Genomic DNA, 19587 nt, shown 5'->3' on the forward strand with positions numbered 1-19587 from the left:
CATTCAGGGAAAAAGTCCTGCTGGAAACAGTCTCATACAAAGTGGAAGAAATCCACAATAGCTTCTAGGATTAGTTAACCAATTCCATTGTAAATATCAATGGACAACCAAAGGTCCCCAGACATTTGAGAACTGAGATGAACACAACTGACTTATAGTCAAAGGAGAGAAAGCATTAAAAAAAAAAAATCTCTAGGGGGTGCCTGGTGGCTCAGTTGGTTGAGCATCCAACTCTTGATTTCAGCTCAGGTCATGATCCCAGGATTGTGGGATCGAGCCCCACATTGGGCTCTGTGCTGAGCGTGGAGTCTGCTTAAGATTCTCTCCCTCCCTCTCCTTCTCCCCCTCCCCTGCTGTGTGCATGCGCTCTCTCTCAAAAAAAAAAAAAAAAAAAAAACTCCCTAAAATTATAATTGGTATCTTCATAGAGATTCAAGAAGATATTCATTTTTAAATAGTAATTATTAGTAATGATAATTGTAGGTTCTAATTATACCGAAGTTTGCGGCAAATACGAAGGAGTTCCTAGAAATTAAAACTTTATTGCCTACAATTTTTGATTTAGTGGACCTCCTGGAAAAAATCTGAGAAAATCTTCCAGAACATAAAGAGAGACTAAGAGATTCAAAATATGGTATGAAAACTAAAAAACTATAAAGGTATAACCCAAGACATTCAAAGTACGTCTAATAAACGATCCCAGAAATGAGAACAGAAAATGGAAATGAAAAAATAATTTTATTTATTTTTAATTTTATTAACATTTATTCATCTTTTGAGAGAAAGAGACAGAACATGAGTGGGAGAGGGGCAGAGAGAGAGGGAGACACAGAATCCGAAGCAGGCTCCAGGCTCTGAGCTGTCAGCACAGAACCCGACACGGGGCTCAAACCCACAAACTGAGCGATCATGACCTGAGCCGAAGTCAGACGCTCAACCAACTGAGCCACCCAGGTGCCCCGAAAAAATAATTTTAAAAATAACAGAATCATCATCTTGATACATGCAAGAAAGGCATTCAGTAAAATCTAACATCTACTAATGATTTAAAAATTAACACACTAAGGAAAACTTTCTCAACCAATAAAGGATATCAAAAAAAAAAAAAAAGTTCTAGAACAACTGATAAGACATCACTCTGAATTACATAGTTTTACTGAATTCTATTCCACCCAAACCTGAAAAGATACACATGTAAACTTTAGAGTTCTAATAAAACATAACTTTCATAAAAAAAGAATTAACATTTTCTTGAAAAATCTACCACAAACAGATGAATTGTTAAAACCTTAGAAACATCCCCATTAATGTCAGGAATCAAAATATCATACTTGCTACTTACAGTTAAAATTGTAATTGAGATTTCAGCCACTCCAACAAGACAACAAAAATAAATGATGTTCGGGGTGCCTGGGTGGCTTAGTCAGTTAAGCGTCCGACTTCAGCTCAGGCCATGATCTCATGCAAAGCTCATGAGTTCAAGCCCTGCATCAGGCTCTGTGCTGACAGCTCGGAGCCTGGAGCCTGCTTCGGATTCTGTGTCTCTGTTTCTCTGCCCCTCCCCTGCTCACGCTGTCTCTCTCAGATAGAAAATTTTTAAAAAACATTAAAAAAAAATTTTAAACAAATGGAATACAAGAAGAAAGTTCTATAACCAATATGATTGGAAGAGAAAATATAAGATAATTTATAGATAAACTATTAGAACCAATAAGAGAGCTCAGCAAGGTTATTGCATATACTAACAACATACTGGTATCTGTAAAATCTCTACATTCCAAGAACTACATGGAGTTACATGTGTAGTTAGAACATGTAAAAGGAAAACTATCCTATTCAAATAGCAACACAAATTATTGTATACCTAGGAATAGAAGACCTTTATGAAGAAAACTATAAAAGATTGAAATACCTACAAGAAGTCCTAAAATAAATATATGTAAATTTGGAAACACTCGAAAATGTGACAAATTTTGTTCCCATCCATGAAATATATTGTGTGCATGTTTTAGGCAAGTTATTCAAAAGTGAATGTGGGGCGCTTAGGTGGCTCAATTGGTTGAGCGTCTGACTTTTGATTTTGGTTCAGGTCATGATCTCAACGGTTCATGAGTTCAAGCCTCACATTGGGCTCTGCACTGACAGTGAGAAGCTTGCTTGGGATTCTCTGTCTCCCTCTATCTCTGTCCCGCCCCTCACAAATAAATAAATAAGCATTTAAAAGTGAATATGAGGGGCGCCTGGGTGGCTCAGTCGGTTAAGCGTCCGACTTCAGCTCAGGTCACGATCTCATGGTCCGTGAGTTCGAGCCCCGCGTCGGGCTCTGGGCTGATGGCTCAGAGTCTGGAGCCTGCTTCTGATTCTGTGTCTCCCTCTCTCTCTGCCCCTCCCCCGTTCATGCTCTGTCTCTCTCCGTCTCAAAAATAAATGAACGTTAAAAAAAAAATTAAAAAAAAAAAAAGTAAATATGAACTGGCTAAGCCAATTTTGCAAATAAGAACAATGAGGAAGTTTCACCCTACCAAATTTTACCACATCATACAGGGTCATAGCGTTAAAAACCATGAAGCACTGGTATAGGAATTTGCTACCAAACAAATCCAAACTCATGAATGATTTGGCAAAACTAGCTCATTATTTGGACAAAACAACAACAACAGCAACAAAGTTGGATCCCTACCACAGTCCTTTACAAAGGTGAACACCAAATTCCTTGAGGACCTAAATGCCAAATGTGATACCAGAAATCTAACATAAGACATTGTAAGAGTTTTTGTGGTCTCTAAATACAGAAGGAGTTTGTTTTTTTTTTAATGTTTATTATTTTATTTTTGAGACAAAGAGAGACAGAGTGTGAGCAAGGGAGGGGCAGACAGAGAGACACAGAATCTGAAGCAGGCTCCAGGCTCCAAGCTGTCAGCATAGAGCCCAACGCGAGACTCAAACTCACGAACCGTGAGATCGTGACCTGAGCTGAAGTCAAGACATTTAACCGACTGAGCCACCCAGACGCCCCATGGAGAAGAACTTATTAAATAAAATCCAAAATCTCATGCCAGAAGTGAAAAACTGGTAGTTCTGAGTACATCGAAATTAAGGATTCTTGTTGAAAAAACAAATCACATAGTTAACCAGTAGATGGTAGCCTGAGAGAAGGTGTTTGTAACATACAAAACTGATGAGGGATTCACATCTAGAAAACAAAAGAAACTCAAAATCAACAAGAGAATATGTAAACTCCAGCAGAAAAATTCAGAAAAGGATATTGACAATTTGCAGATCGGGAAACCAGAATGGCTGACAAATAAATGAGGAAAGGCCCAGTCTCACCAATAATCAAAGACATACAAATTAAAGAGTAAGATACCACTTTATTCTATCAGACTGGCAAAGATTGGAAAGTAAGGTAATAACTGGAATCTCCATGCATTGCTGACGGGAGTGTAAATGGGTTCCATCCTTCTAGAGAACAACCTGGCAGTTATTCTGTGAAAGGAAATCAATGTAAGCCCTAGGACCTAGTTCTTGTACTATAGAGATTTTACAGATACCTGTATATTGTCAGTATATGCAATAACCTTGCTGAACCTTCCCCTCCCCTGAACACATACACTTCATAGGAACTCTCACACAGAAGCACACAGTGACATGCATGAGGCTGTGTATCCCAAGCCTGCTTGTGTAGTAGGGAGCTAACTATCGCTAGATGTCCATCACTGGGGGAAATGTAACAGAAAACTGTAACCAGGGGCACCTGAGGTAGTTAAGTGTCTTTTGGCTCAGGTCATGATCTCACGGTTCGTGAGTTCAAGCCCCTGACAGCAGGCTCTGTGCTGAGCATGCAGCCTGCTTGGGATTTTCTCCCTCCCTCTTTCTCTGCCCCTCCCCACTTGCTTTCTCCGTCTCTCTCAAGGCAAATAAATAAACTTTAAAAAATAATAAAATTTAAAAACAAAACTGTAACCAATGTGTGCTTTGGCATACCTTGCAACAAACAGTTCAGAGGAATTAACTAGAGGTACATACAGCACATGATACATCTGAAAACCATGGTATTGCTTTTAAGAATTAAGAAACAATTGTATCGTGGGCTGCCTGGGTGGCTCAGTTGGTTAAGCATCAGACTTTGGCTCAGGTCATGATCTCGCAGTTCGCGGGTCAGGTCATGATCTCGCAGTTCGCGGGTTCAAGCCCTGCGTCGGGCTCTGTGCTGACAGCTCAGAGCCCGGAGCCTGCTTCCGATTCTGTGTCTCCCTCTCTCTGCCCTTCCGCCATTCATGCTCTGTCTGTCTCTCTCTCTCTCAAAAATAAATAAAACATTAAAAAAAATTTTTAATCTTTTGCATGATACTGTTTGTATCACTTGAACACATATACATCTAAAATAACAATATCCATTTTACAGGGAAACACAGGTCTCCAGACACATATATCAAACACACTTGAGTGGGTGCCTATGGCAGGAGCACGTGGGTAAGATGTGGAAGGGGATTAAGAATATGAAAATAAAGGGGTCAAAAAATAAAACCAAACAAGGGAAGAACCATGAATAGGCCAATGATAACACATACAGTGAACAGAGGAGTATGATGAACTCAGCTCTCTGCACTTGAGATCAAAAACCCACATTTCACAAGAAAGAACAAAGGGCCAAGAACAGCCAAAAGAATAGCCAAGAATAGCCAAGAAGGGAAGCAAGATAGTTGGCTTTGTCCTACCAAACATCCAGACTTTTTAAAAAACCATAACAATTAAGGCAGGAGTGCAATAAAAACAAATCCCAGGAATGACAGCTGTGCAAGTGCGTATGAAAACAAATGGCTCAAATTATAACAGGAAGTCAGAGAGCTCTAAAAAAAATAGATAAGTCATCTAATGTATTTGACACAGACTCTAGACAGGCTTGAGGAAATAACAATAGCCATATGGTTACAATATGTCGTATACTTTCCCCTTTCCACCATCCCTCCTCCCAAGTTTTATTAATTGTATCTCCTTTGTTTTATTTTGTTTTTAACTTTTTAAAAATTTTATTTATATATTCTGAGAGAGAAAGAGAGAGAGAGAAGCAGAGAGGCAGACAGAGAAGGGGAGAAAGAATCCCAAGCAGGCTCCACGCTGCCAGCACAGAGGCCGATGTGGGGCTGGAACTCACAAACCATGAGATCATGACCTGAGCCGAAACCAAGAGCCGGACGCTTAACCAAGTGAGTCACCCAGGTGCCCTAATTGTATCTCCTTTAAAGGACACAACCCTAATGACACCTAAGTCCAGTAAGTCCAATCACACAAATTCATTCTTCGGTAAGTGACGTTTATGTAACGCTTTGAAACTATCAGTTTATGGTTTCAATTTAACCTTTGGACAAAACCCAAAAGAATTAATTTTTCTGTATTATAGAGAAGAAATCTAAATGTTATAAACCTGGGCAACGTACAAATGACAAAAAGAAGTTAGGAGGTAAAGTGATTTGGGCCTTCTCTGTAGAAGAGCAGGTGATGGGTGCACAACCTTGGGGGCAGTGGGGGGGGAGTTGGTGCTGTGGGGAAAGTGTCCATCATCATTCCAACCAGTGGCATGGCATATGATACAAGAGTTCAGAGGCAAAAAGACAACAGGGAAGGAAAGAGAGGCTTCAGAGAACCAAAGAGCAAAAACAGCCAGAAACAACGAAAAAGCATGATCTCCACAGAGGTCACAAGGTAGCAGAGATCCAGTCCAAAAAGGTTCCTAGAACTCACGTGGAACTTGAACCCAAGTTCCTTCTAGAACCCAAGTTTAGATGCTTTTGCTTCAAAGTATTTCAGAAACCACAAGAATGAGTGTGGGAAGGGATAAAGTTCTGCATTCTTCAAACTCTGAAGCACTTAAAAATCAGTCACAAATGGCTCCATTTTTAGAGTTGCTGAGATTTGGTCATTCGCAAGGCAACTCAAGCACTTTACAGTTAGTCCACTTGAGACCCTGAAGTAGAGACTGCCACAGCCATTTCCTGACATGTCTGTTGAATTACATCCCTTTGGAAGGGGGATGTCCAAGTTCACACCAATTCCCCCTTCCTTTAAGATGTGTGTGTTAGCCTGTGTGTGTATGTTTGTGTGTCTAAATACTCTCTCACTTCAGAGCCTCTGCTCATGCTATTCCTTCTGCCTAGTGGGCTTATTCCCTGCTCCTCACATGGCTTCTCCTTCTCATGCTATTCACCTCAACTTAAATGTCAACTTCTCAGTGAGGCCTTCCTTGACGCTCCTAAGTGAGTCCCTTGCTATTATCTGTTGTCAATCCACCAATATTTATTAAACACCTCTTTTGTGCCAGGCTCTGTTCGTTCTCTGGTCACAGAACTGTGACCAGATAAAGGCCCTGCACACAAGGGGCATTTCCTGTTTACATTTTTTTTTTTTCCAAAAGGAAGGGTTCTCTTCCTTTGAAATACAGGTTCCATGAGGGCATGGACAGGTGTGTTTAGCTCATCATTTTAACCACCCCCAGCACCTAGGACAGTACAAGGCATACATCTGGCACAAGATTTGCAAAAGAATCAAGGAACAGATGACTTCTACACAGCCCATTACCTGGAGCCCAAGGGACACTAGACCTGAGTTATGCCAGATTCTCTCTCACAAGAGTTTGGAGTTTGATCCATGGACATAGGTGGGTCGGGAGCCAGACGAGAAGACCCTAACTCCTATGGTAAAGTCCCCATCTGCCCTGAGTCCTGCCTGCCCCAAGGTCACGTTGTCTAACTCTTCTTGGAGCTCATGAAATAAATCCTCCTTCCAATAAATTTCCCAAAGCCAATTTTAGTCACATTCTATATCTGGCAACTCACTTAATGCAACTGATTAGCACAAAAGGACATTAATTGGCTCACATCAAAATCTGGTTTAAAATGCTTCTAAGGCTTCCTATTATTCCTAGAATAAAACCCGGACTCCTTACCTGCGCTGGAAAAGTCCTGCATCATCTGGCCCTGCCTATTTCTCCTACCCCATCTCCTATCTTCACTGGCCTTCTTTCGGTTTCTTAAGCATCCTGAGTTCTTTTCCACCTCAAAGACTTTCCACATGCTCTTCTCATTGCTTGGAATGCTCGTCCTTCAGTTCTTCAAATGTCTGGCTTCTCTTTAGCCATGAGATCTCCACTCAAATGTCACCTCCCCAAGGAGACCTTCTATGTCAGTCATGGACCCAGCAAGACTCAATTGGCATATTCCCATTAGAACATTAGGACTACTTACCAAGGTGTGGGGAGCCACAATGGATAGTACGTTACCGCAGAAGCAACAGAGGGGCCAGTGTCACTCCTGGGCCTGAAGGAAAGAGGGTAATGGGGCTCTCTGGAACCCCAAATGAGAGTTCCTTAGAGAGGCTTCCCTGGAGGAGCCATGACTTTCAACCCAGTGATTCACCAGCTCAAGGCAATTCAGCAAGGAGAGAACCAAGGAAGAAAATATCCCGACATCACTCTCCTCCCTCCTTCTATACTCCTGCCAGGATTCCGTGTTGGTCAAACCCATCTGAAGCCAGAGGACAAAGAAGCTTGTTGCAGCTGAAAAGGGTTGGCAAACATTTTCTGCGGAGGGCCAGACAGTAAACATTTTCAGCTTTCTGGGCCATACAGTCTCTGTCAAAATGACTCAACTCTGACATCATAGCATGAGAAAAGCCACAGACAATACATAAATAAACAGGTGTGGCTATGTTCCAATAAAACATTATTGACAAAAACAGGCAGTGCGCCATATGGTGTCGGGCCTGGATGTAGAACATTCAAGGCAGACTGCTGGGTCAGAAGATGGAGTGGAGTGGGCCTCTGGGGGGCTCAGTTGGCCGCCGACCTCGGCTCAGGTCATGATCTCGCAGTTCATGCGTTCGAGCCCTGCACCGGGCTCTGTGCTGACAGCGCAGAGCCTGAAGCCTGCTTCGGATTCTGTGTCTCCCTCTTTCTCTGCTTCTCTCTCTCTCTCTCTCTCTCGCTCTCGCTCTCGCTCTCGCTCTCTTTCTCTCTCTCTCTCTCTTAAAAATAAATAAACATTAAAAAAATTAAAATAAAAAAAGAAGATGGGGTGGAGAAAGGAAGAGAGTGTCTCCAGGGCTCAACAGGATTTATCTGGCATCCCTTCTCCAGCCACCCCATCTAAGTATCCCCTACTACAAGTCACTATCACATTACCCAGTTTTATTTCCTTTAGCACAAATTGTAAGCACCTTATCTGTTTTTCAGTAAGAGTAGGGATCGTGGCTTTATTGCTTGCCACCATATCCCTAGCACCCAAAACAGTGCCTGACACACGGTAGCTTCTCAAATAAATATTTCTGAAGGCACAGGAAGACTTAACTAATACAGTGTGACACAGCTGACAAGACATCTGGTCTCCTTAACTCAGGTGCACCAAATGATACCCTCCAAACATAGCTCTCCTCTCCAGTCCACATGTAAGTGTAATTCTTGTCTATTCCACTTCAGTCTTCCTAATACCCTCTCCAGACCAAGCCTGCTCATCTATCACTCCCAGGAACTCCCCCTCCCATTACTCCAGGTTCCAATTCCACACATCGATGTTCAACCTTTCAAACTGTAAATGGTTTGCAACCCACATTCTTTGGAAATGATTCTGCTTTAGAAGACCTCTCCCACACCTCCAGCGCAGGCAGCTGCTTGGAATGTCTCCATTTCATCCTACTTTCCAGGCTAGGGCAGTGAGAGGAGGAAGGAAGGGCTTGGAAGCATCTTTGTTAAAAAAAAAAATCCCCTTTTCCTTATTAACACCAAAGTTGACCGAGCTCCAAAATTATCCAACAAGAGAAAAACAGTTATCATAAAATTTAATTAAAGTCATCAAAGACGATTCAACAGAGGATCACAACGTGGGAAGGATTTAGCATAGGGCATTAAGATAAAAAAAAAATCAAGATACAAAATTGTGTGTACACTTTCACTGCAAGTGTGTGGGAATGTACCTGGATATACACAAGGCATGAGAAATTTCATGGGAAATATCAATAGCTAGGATATTGGGGTGTGGGTGACTTCTTTCTGATTTCTAGGACCACTGTTATAACATTTGCTAATTATTTGGTTCATCCAGGAGTTGCACAGGATAGTCCAAAACACAGCATTATCTTTATTATATATTATCAATTATTATGCATTATCAATATATATTATACATGTGCATATATATTATATAATATTATTGGATATTATATATTATCTATATATTCTACCTGTGTATATATATTATATTATATTATATTATATTATATTATATTATATTATATTATATTATATTATATTTATTATACATGCATGTATGGATATATATAATGGTATACTGATATATAAAAAATGATATGTTCTCTGGTAGAGTGGAGGACAGATGAATGGGAAAAGGATTGCGTTTTAAGTCAGAGAATTTGTGTTTTGTGCCCCTCTACCCGAAAGTGGTTTCATAAAAAGGCATGGTTTAAAAAATTAACAGTACAGAATCTGTTTCCCCCTCATACTTTCTCTCTCCAGCCTTGCTCCCCCTCAACCACCACCACTTGTGATCCTTGTGAGAAGATCAAAATTGTTGGACACTGGAAAGGTAAATGGCTTTCTAATAATATTAGCCAAAAAGACACTGTTCTTCTGCAGCAAACCCCTGAGACCATAGCAGTTACTTTATGACTGTCAGAGGCTGGTACTTGAGACTAATGCAAAATTTGGAAGCAGATGCATTCAACGTCTTACCATTCCTAAAGATCTGGAGCCTTAACTCTTCCATTTTCACAGATCAGCAGAACCTCTCTCTCCTCCTTCTCTTTCCCTCTCCTCTCCCTCTCCTCTCCCTCTCTCTCCATCTCCTCTCTCCCTTTCCTCTCTCTCTCCTCCTCTCTCCCCTTCCCTCCTCTCTCCATCTCCTCCCTCCCTCTCTCCCTCTCCTCTCCCTCTCTCTCCATCTCCTCTCTCCCTTTCCTCTCTCTCTCTCCTCCTCTCTCCCCTTCCCTCCTCTCTCCATCTCCTCCCTCTCTCTCTCCCTCTCCTCTCCCTCTCTCCGTTTCTCTCTCTCTCTTCCCCTACCCCTATCTCTCACTCTTTCCCTCCCTCCTTCTATTTTGGAATCCTAGACATACCTAAAACCAAAAGGCGTAGATTTAAAATCACCCTATTAAGTATCATAGATCTGGGGGTCCATTTGGCATTGAGAAGCTATTCTTTGAATTCACCTCATTTCATCTTGTTCGAATCACTTCATTTCTGTAGTCCATTGAATCTGTGACTGTTCCCTTGGCCTACATTTTAATTTTACCTTTGGTACATATCTCATGCTACAATTTCTCAACCAGCCAATCTGAAGGGTTTTTTTTTCCTGCCCTTCCAAAGACAGATCTCTCCCCTATAAAATCACGAGTTACAAAGAAATGATCACAAATGCTAAATTGAGTACAAAGTCACAGCATTTTTCATATTTTGTTTAACAATAAAAACCCACCAAAAATAACCTAAATACCTAATGATCGAGGAATGGTTACATAAGTAACAATCCATCAAATCAATGGGAAATTATGCAGATCATAAATGTATCTGTAAAGAATGGTAAAGGTGATATAACATTGAGAAAAGCAGGAAACAAAACTGTATATAATCCCACTTAAAAAATTTTTTTAACATTTACTTTTTGAGAGACAGAAACAGAGCATGAGTTGGGGGAGGGGGCAGAGAGAGAGAGAGAGAGAGAGAGAGAGAGAGAGAGACAGAATCTGAAGCAGGCTCCAGGCTCTGAGCTGTCAGCACAGAGCCCAATGCGGGGCTTTAACTCTCGAACTGCGAGACCATGACCTGAGCGGAAGTCAGACACTTAACCAACTAAGCCACCTGGGTGCCCCTACAATCCCACTTTATTGGAGAAAAATATACACATGTAGAAAGGGAACAAGAAGGAAATATTCTCTTATTTTGGGGGGTGGTTACTATTGGATGGTAGGCTATAGGTTGAGCTCTCTTCTTCTTTATGCTTTCATTCATTTTTGAACTTTTCCAGAATGAATACACATTACTTTTACATTTGGAAATAAACTTATTTCAAATTTCAAAAGTGTAAGTTGCTATATCAGCTTCCAGAAAGCTCCAATTAAGTCTTCTCTCTCTCCCAGTCAGGCTATTCCCTCTCATTTTAAAAAAGGGAAGGTATTGTCACACTATTAAGCAATCAGGCAGTAGGCTTCATCCAAGAGTAATAAACTGACCTCTCAAGAGAAAATTAGTGAAGCTCAGGAAATTAGAGTTGGAAACCCCTACTGAGTGGTCTAATGCATCCCTCAAGAATCCGCACCATATACATTACACTTTCTGGTGTGGGCACTTTCTTTTCCATTTAATTGTAAATATTTCAAGTGATTGCAATTTCACTGCTACATTTCAGATAAGTCAACAGCTATTAAACCATCTCTCTTGAGTGGAATATAATAACTTCAGCAAACTTCAGAGATGTCCATTTAACTCTCTTGCCTGGACCTGTTAGCTGAACAAGTAGCTTAGACCTCGTTCAAATTCTGGCACCTCCACTTAGCTGTAAGACCTTACACAAGTCCCTTTACCCAGCTTGTCATAGTTCCCTCATCTGTACCTCACCAATGGTGCTGTAGGAATCAAATGAGATGATGCATCTAGGGAATGCATCAAAGGCAGACAATAGGTACTCAGTAAATGTTTGGTCATTCTGGAGTGTTGGACCAGTGTTGAACAGGTGTTTCCCTGGCAGAGGAGATGGGCCATGCTGAGTCAACAACTCCTTCTTTTGTATTTCCCTGGGTGGCACAAGTGGGTTGGAGCAAACAATATAGTCCATGACCTTGAATCAGCAAAATTCCACTGGGTACCCAAACATTGGGCTTAGTCATACCAACTAAATTCACCAGCCTCAGACCACAAACATGGCTCAGAGAGAATCCACTGAGCCTTTGCACTGTTGATAAGAGATGCAATTGTAACACTGGCCTTGGGGAAAGAGAAGAGAGAACCAAGGGAAGAGTGTGTTTGCAACAGAATCAGTAGGGTTTGGTGACTCATTCATGTAGAGGCTGAAGGAAAGAGAAGAGTTCCCAAACTGGACGACTAAATGCACAAGTTTACTGATCCAGTGAGTATCTACAGAGCACCTACTAAGGGCCAAGAACTATTCCAGGCACGGGGGATACCGTAGTGAACCGGGGGGCGGGGCGTGGGGGGTTGGGGAATCTCTGCTCTTGTGAGTTTATCTTTTCATGGGGAAGACAGACAGTGAACAGTAAACAAATAAACAAAGAGGACAGTTTCTGGTGGTGATAACTGTGATGAAGGCAATGAACAGGGTAATGGGGTGGGAAATGAGAGGGCCATATTTAGATGGTCAGGGAAGGACTGTCTCAGGAGGTAACACATGCGGTGATGGGTCCTGAAAGATGAGAGGGGCCCACGAAGTGGAGAGAAGGGGAAGCATTCGAGGAAGAAGGAGCAGCAGATGTGAGTCCCTGAGGTGGGAAAAGGCTAGGTGTATTTGAGAATAGAGCAAAAATACCTTCATTAACTGAAGTATAGTGAGAGGAGAGAATTGGTAGGACAGATGGTTGGAGAAGTGGACAGGACCTAGCTAAGGTCCAAGCCTTGAGAAGCAGGTTCTTAGGAGGTTAGATGTGTTCCCTTTGGCATACTGAGTTTGAAGTTCCAGAGGGGATCTCCAAACTAAAGATCCAAGACTTCGTCCTAAGAACGAGGGACAGTAGTGACATACAAGAAAATGTTCAGTTGTATCAGAATCGCTGATGAATGTTCTAAAAATACAGATTTCTGGGGTATCACCCAGGGAAATTCTAATTCAAGTAGGTCTTGGTGAAGATCCAGAAATCAAAAAATAATTAAAAATTTTTTTAAAAATCTGGAAATCATTTTTGCTATACTCACGGGTAATTCTCATCTATTCAAGCAGTATTCCTTGCATTCTTACTATGTGCCAGGAAAATTCTAAGTGCTGGAGACAGATCTCTGAACAGGTTACAAAGCATATAGGGTGGAGAAAGAACCGATGGTAAACACATAATCAAAGTACAATAATGATACATGTCGTAAAAAAGCTGGTAAAACGTAGGGTAATATTTACTGTGAGGACCTACACTAAATAAATCTAAAAAGAAGACCTATCTCTGAGGAAGTGACTTTGAGTTGATAGCTGAGAAATAAGGACCACCCATGTGGCCGTTTAAGGGAACAGCATTCCAGGTAGAGGGAACAGTCAAAGCAAAGACTTGGTTGAGAACTTGGTTGATCCAATGTTTTGGTTTATTCCCACTTGATTAACCAACCAAACTGGGGGAGAAGGCATGGTGGAGAAGGCACTATTTCATCTTTTATGTGTTCACCCAGCAAGCTATCCAAAGCACATACTCAGTTCCAGGCACTGTGCCAGTGGTGATCCAGAGATGAGCAAGATGGTCCCCTCTCTCAGTGAGTCTGTAGTCCAGTGAGGAAGGCAGATAATGAAATCAGTATGGCCCCATGAGAAGTGAAAGCAACCCAGATAATCAGTTCATGTTCTGAGAAAGCCAAGCAGATGATTAATACTTTTGATGTATTATGATGTGAGCAACTATTTTTGAAACCACACATAATAAAATTACTTGGCATTTCTCTGTGACCGGCCAGCTCAGAATATCTGGATTTTTGGTGAAATATTTTCACCAATGGATATTGGGTCTGAGATACTGCAGAAGGACTATATTTTGCAGAAATAGTTTCCTAATAATAACTAACATGTATTGAGCACTTAGATTCACCTGGTTTGAAATGCAATTTAACAGTGTTCGACTTTGTGAACTTTGAGGGTCCCTATTACCCACTTTTTTCAGATGAAGGAGTTGGAGCCCAGTGAGGTGAAAAGACTTCCCTGAGGTCAGTCAGCTCAAATGTGACAATTTCCCACCTCTGTCTGGATTTGGAGCCTCAGTTCTGGTCATAGTCCTTCCCATGAATTGCTTAGTGATGCAATTGCTATACTCATCTGGGTTCCCAAAGTGGACCCGTCTCTCTTCTCCCCATCCCAGTTATCCACTTGAACTGTCTACACCAACCAGATCCACCTGCTTCTCCCTCCAGGGGCTCCATAGGTGGAAAAATGGAGAGGAGAGGGTTCCTTGTTTGCACAGTTGGGAAAAAGTCCAGGGCACACGGCACAGGGCAACCGGCACTGTTCTTCCATGCTACCGCTGCAGTCTCCAGAGGCCCCCTGCGCAGTGCCTGAAAGGTTGGGCCCAAAGTTTAGTACCTTGCTCCCAGACCACCTGTTGGGGAAGAGAAATTACTGGGGCTCAGTGTTCAGGGTCTGAGTACCAGAAGGGATTGGGTCAGGAAAAGCAAACTGTTAGTCAAGGGGAAGGAGGAACTCTGTGGCCACATGGATAAGGTTGCATTACCCTCCGTTATACTTAGTGTATTCAAATACAGCAGCTCGAAAAGATACCTGGTCCTCTTCAGACCAAAGGCGGGCCAGTTTGCACCTTAAAGGGCCTTCGCTCTCCCCTTCCCTGTGCCTCCTGCCATTCTGGACTCAGGAGTGAGTCTGTGCGTCTGTCTGATGGTCTCTGGGTGTGTCTGCAAGAAGTGCCTTCCCCCTGTTACTCAGGCGGGCGGGCTCCCTCTCCTCCCCGCCGCCTCTCCTCACCCCCTTGCTCCCTCCCTCCCTCTTGTGCCGAGGTTCTTGGCCCACGTCCCTCAGCCCAGGCGGAGGACGCCGGAGAAGTGAGGTCACGTCTCCCTCGAGCCCCGCGCCGCTGGCTTTTCAGAGCCTCGCCAGAGCGGGCGGCCAGAGTCCCAGACCACGCCGACCGTGCGCTCCTCCGCCCTCCCTGTGCCGCCGGCCTCGCCCATGTCTCAGTACAACGACCCCAGCGCGGACTTCAAGAGGGCTTTGGACAGCAGTCCCGAGGCCAACACCGAGGATGACAAGACCGAGGAGGACGTGCCCAGGCCCAAGAACTACCTGTGGCTCGCCATCGTCTCGTGTTTTTGCCCCGCGTACCCCATCAACATCGTGGCTTTCGTCTTCTCCATCATGGTGAGTGAGTTAGGACCTGTAGCAATCGGGGAGGGGAGACCTGGGCAGCGTTGCGCCAGTACTGGGGACCCAGCGCGCTCTCCACCGCTCCCTTACGCACTGCCCGGCGCACCCGGGGTTTTCCGTCCTCTGCGCCCCCTCCTTTTTCTCAGGCTCTCAGAACTCCGCCACCAACCACTAGCGCCTCCTCTGCGCTCCCTGGGGCGCTCAGAGCCCTGACCCAGCCTCTCCCAGGCCGGCTCTCCACGTCCTTCCAGCGCCCATGGTGGGTGCACTCTTTCCAACACGGGGAGTTCTTCCGTGGACTCTGCGGCTTCTTTCCCTGTCTCCTCTGACATCCCTGAGCACCGGTGCGGCTCTTCTCAACCTGCTTTTCTGGAACCTCCAAGTGCGCCACCCGTGCGGGCAACAGCACGCCCCACTCTCTGAGCGCGCCGGTTCTACGGCACGCTCCGTGCCGCGACCGGGGCCCCCCTCTCCAGCGCGTGGCACTCTTTTAGCATACAGTCTTTCTGGGGATCCCCAAGAGATTTCCGACGCCCTCTCCTTGACCCTGGTCCCGTGCTTTCTTAGGCACACCCCTCCAGGCAACGGTTCCTTCTTGCTTCTTCCTACGCCAGCTCCCTCTCCTTGGCACTTTTCGCCACCACCCACCACCCACCACCCCGGCCCCCTCTCTCCAGCGGCCTGCACTCTCTCCAGGCCTTTCTTGAGCGCCCCCGCCGACATGCGCCCTCGCCTCTCTTTTACTCTTTCTGCGGCGCGCCTACCCTATCTCCGCCTCTCTTGGCGTCCCCCAAGGGCTCCCTGGCACCCCTCCACCGCTCTGTCCCGGGGCGCTCCCGGGAATGCACTGGGGTACTCCTCGTGCCCTGTGCGCGCCCGCCTCCCGAACCGCGCGCCTCTCTCGCCCAGACGCTGCTGGTGTTCCAGTCTGCCCTCCCAGAGCTGGGCTCCGCGGCCCCCTTCAGCCCCGGTGGGAACTCCCGGGAGAAACCCACCAGGAGGGCGGCGAGCGTCCTCGAGGCCCTCGCCTTATTGACTGGAGCAGCTGGCCCGGGGGTGGCGGCGGGGTGAGGTTCCGACCGGCACTGTCCCGGGACAACCCTTGCAGCGAGCTCCCTCTCCCGCGGGTCCACCTCGCCTGCAGCTGGGCGACCCAACTCCGCAGCCGCAGACCGAGAGTGGGATTCAGCTCAGGAAGATCGAGCTGAAGATCCGCCCCCGTCCCCCACGCAAGTCCGCCCACACTCGCTTGGTGGGTACACACAGAGATTTCATCTGCACGCTCAGCCTGCTCTGTCCCAAACCCCGTTTGTCCGCTGTCTGCACCAGCATGCAAGCGGGCCGCCGCTGAAACTCTGACTGCCTGGTTTCAAACACGAGTTCCGACCACAGACTAAGCTGTACGATCTCCGGAAATCGCTGCACCTCTCTTACCTTCCGCCTCTTTCTGTCTGTCAGATGGGAATAATCATAGCCATAATTTCTTGACGTTGCCGTATTAATGAGATGATTATAAAACGCTTGGAACAAGTGTCCAGCATGACGCTAATACTAGATCTTTACTCAGATGTCAGTGTTGAAAATCAAAATCCCCACAAGCTCTACTCCCCTTTCCCTGCTGTTTTCCGCCCAAAGCACTTCTCTTCCATCTGATACATTGTTTTACTTATTACTGTGCTTACTGTTTGTGTCCCTTCCTTAGAGTATAAGCCCTATGAGGGTAGGGGTATTCGCCAGTGTTGTTTGCTGCTGTATCTTCAGCACCTAGAAGAGAATCTGGCAGGTGATGGATGCTCCATAAATACATGAAATGAATGCATGTGTGTGGGAATGAATGAATGAATGAATGGTGTGAATGGATCATGATGTCTGCTCAACTCCTGCTGCCTTTTTCCCCACTGGAGCCAGGAAAACCGTGGTATCAGGTTCCTTAGAACCAGCCAGCCAGTTTCCTCCCTTCCTTCCTCACCAGAGAGATATCCGGTCTTGGGTTTTCTGCAGCGAACTGGGGAGGATGCTGCAGCCAAATTCCCCAAGCAGCAGCAGACACTCTGGCTGGAATCGGTGCCCACACTCTATCCTGATTTATTAATGAATCAGCAGACAGTTCACCCCTTTCCCAGTGCCAATTATAAAACTGCCTGCAAAGGCTTTTTCCTTCATTGATCGGATATGAGCTAACACTCCAGCTGGTGGTGACAGGTTGGATACTAATGATGCCACTTGGTGTGTCCTGGGGATAAGACTGGTACATGCTTTGAATGGAAACCTCTTTTTTTGACCCCCTCCTCCCCATTCCCTCTCTCAAGACTTTTCCAGTAGTTTTATAGCAAGACACCACTCCAATGCCAGAAACCAGACACTGGAGTTGGGAATGTTGACCATGGGCAAGTTTCATACCTTCTCAAAGCCTTGGTTTCTTCATCTAGAAAATGGGAATTTGAGGGGCACTTGGATGGGTCAGTCGGTGAAGCATCTGACTTCCACTCAGGTCATGATCTCACGGTTTGTGAGTTGGAGCCCTGCATCAGGCTCTGTGCTGACAGCTCAGAGCCTGGGGCCTGCTTCGGATCCTTCTCTCTGCCCCTCTCCTGCTTGCACTCTGTGTGTGTATGTCTCTCTCTCAAGAATAAACATTTAAAACAATTTATAAAAAAAAAAAAAAAAGAAAATGGAAATTTGAAAAGCGTTTTAACTGGAGCAAAAGCGTTATAAGGATGGAACAAGATAAAGCATGTCGAGCTCCCAGCAGTGTGCTAGGTACATGCAATAATTTTCAGACAGATGGATAGATCTGGAGCCTGGAAACAACATATGTCACATACGAAGCCAAACAGAACATCAAATAAATGAAACCCAAATTCTAAAAAAGAGCTTCCCACACCCTCCCCATTGCACTCCCTCTGAGGTGCTTTCCCATTGAAACCATGTGGATCTGGGCTCGACACATTTCATGATAAAGACTCCAAAGTCCAAAGAATAAAGAGGAAGAGGAAAGGTGTGCAGGAAGGAGGTGGCTGACCAACTTGGCCAGCTGTGTGTTTCCCTAGGGTGTCTTGCGGGCTTCCATCTGGCTATTTCCAAGTCTGACTTATCCATAATTTGTGGTAAAGTCAGGCACACCGTTGCTGGGAGTGATGCCATTCCCCATGGAGGCACTCAAAAACTGTGGTGTCGCAGTGATGTGGGGGCACTACCAGCATTTGTTGGAAAGAGCTAAGAGTAGTCGCATCCTGCAATGCTGGAGTCTGTCACCCAATGAAGAACTGACCTACCCCAAATATCAACAACACCCCAATCAAGAAACACGGTAAAGATAATACAAAGTCACATGAATGTGAATGTATGGAAAATATTGATAAGGCTCAAAATAACTAGTTCCCAGAACTGTAGGAAGAACCAGCAAATCTCGAAACAATCGAGATTCTTTATTAAACCAAGCCTGAGAAGCCTTCTATAAATTACCCAGTTGGAGATGTTGAGGGATAATAAAACTACTTTGAAAAATATACATTTGGAAGAACATTCTTCAAGCTGTGTGTGGGCATCTGTGATCTTCCCACCACCCCCATGTGGAGGTAGGGAAGTCCTGGGAGTTGTGAGGCAGTCAGTGCCCTACAGGTGAGAATTGGTACAACATGGCTTGTTGTATCCAAACTTTGATGAGCCAAGCATTGCCAGGGGCAGAGACATAGACATCTTTGCTTCTGCCTGCATTGAAAGTGCACTTAACCTGTACTCAATTTCAGGGACAGATGTCTCAAGAACTTGTCCCCGGCCTGAGCCACTGCTAGCCCAAATTGCACATTCGTAGGAATTTGAAAATGGCACCCCTTCTCCATACAGATGGAGCCCTGCATCAGGCCATATGGCTTGGAAAATGGAGCTTCAGGCTGGCTTTCAAGCCTCATTCCCCATGCTCCCATCCATCCCTGGGTATCTTTGTTTATTCCATCCAAAAGGAACTCCATAACTTCCATACGGCTTCTGACTCTGGAGAAAGAATGTCTGTTTGTGCAACAAATATTTCTTGAGCATCTATTATGTGCCATGCTCGATTCCAGATGTCGATATACTCCTTTACCTCTATCAAGCAGTAAATAAGATCAGCAAGATTTCTGTGCTCTTAGATGTAGAAGAAAGGTTCCAGGCAAATTGCAGGAGTGTTGGCAATTTCAGGTTGAGTTCACCATCTGTTGTTTGTGTGGCTGGTATTTGCTACCTGGCTCAAGAGACTGGAGTTGAATCCATGCTCAGCCTCCATACTTGATGAGTACGTGATACAGTCATTTGCACAGCTGAACCAATCTGGTCACTCTTAAGAGTGAATATGAAACAGCCAATGACATTTGACTGGGTGATATATAAGCCTTCTTTCAACAGAACTTCTCCCTCACACTTAGAGAACTTGTCTAGATACCAACCACTGAGGTTCAAATCCTTTTCTGCCATTTGCTACTTTTGTGATCTCATGCCACTGACTCAGTCTTTCTGAGGCTTGGTTTTC

General features: G+C 44.6%; 1 protein-coding gene across 1 annotated transcript in view; it reads left to right on the top strand.

Moving 5' to 3' along the window:
* Nucleotides 1-14749: 14749 nt before the first annotated feature.
* The window catches only part of TMEM233 (transmembrane protein 233), a 38023-nt gene continuing 33185 nt past the window's right edge, over nt 14750-19587 (top strand). Inside the window, exon 1 of the mRNA XM_019467309.2 lies at nt 14750-15074. Coding sequence (XP_019322854.1) covers nt 14886-15074 — 189 coding nt within the window. The 5' untranslated portion in view covers nt 14750-14885. The remainder of the gene's footprint in view (nt 15075-19587) is intronic.

This window comes from Panthera pardus, unplaced genomic scaffold, assembly GCF_024362965.1.
Source record: "Panthera pardus isolate Hobbes unplaced genomic scaffold, ASM2436296v1 HiC_scaffold_15, whole genome shotgun sequence".
Lineage (NCBI taxonomy): Eukaryota > Metazoa > Chordata > Mammalia > Carnivora > Felidae > Panthera > Panthera pardus.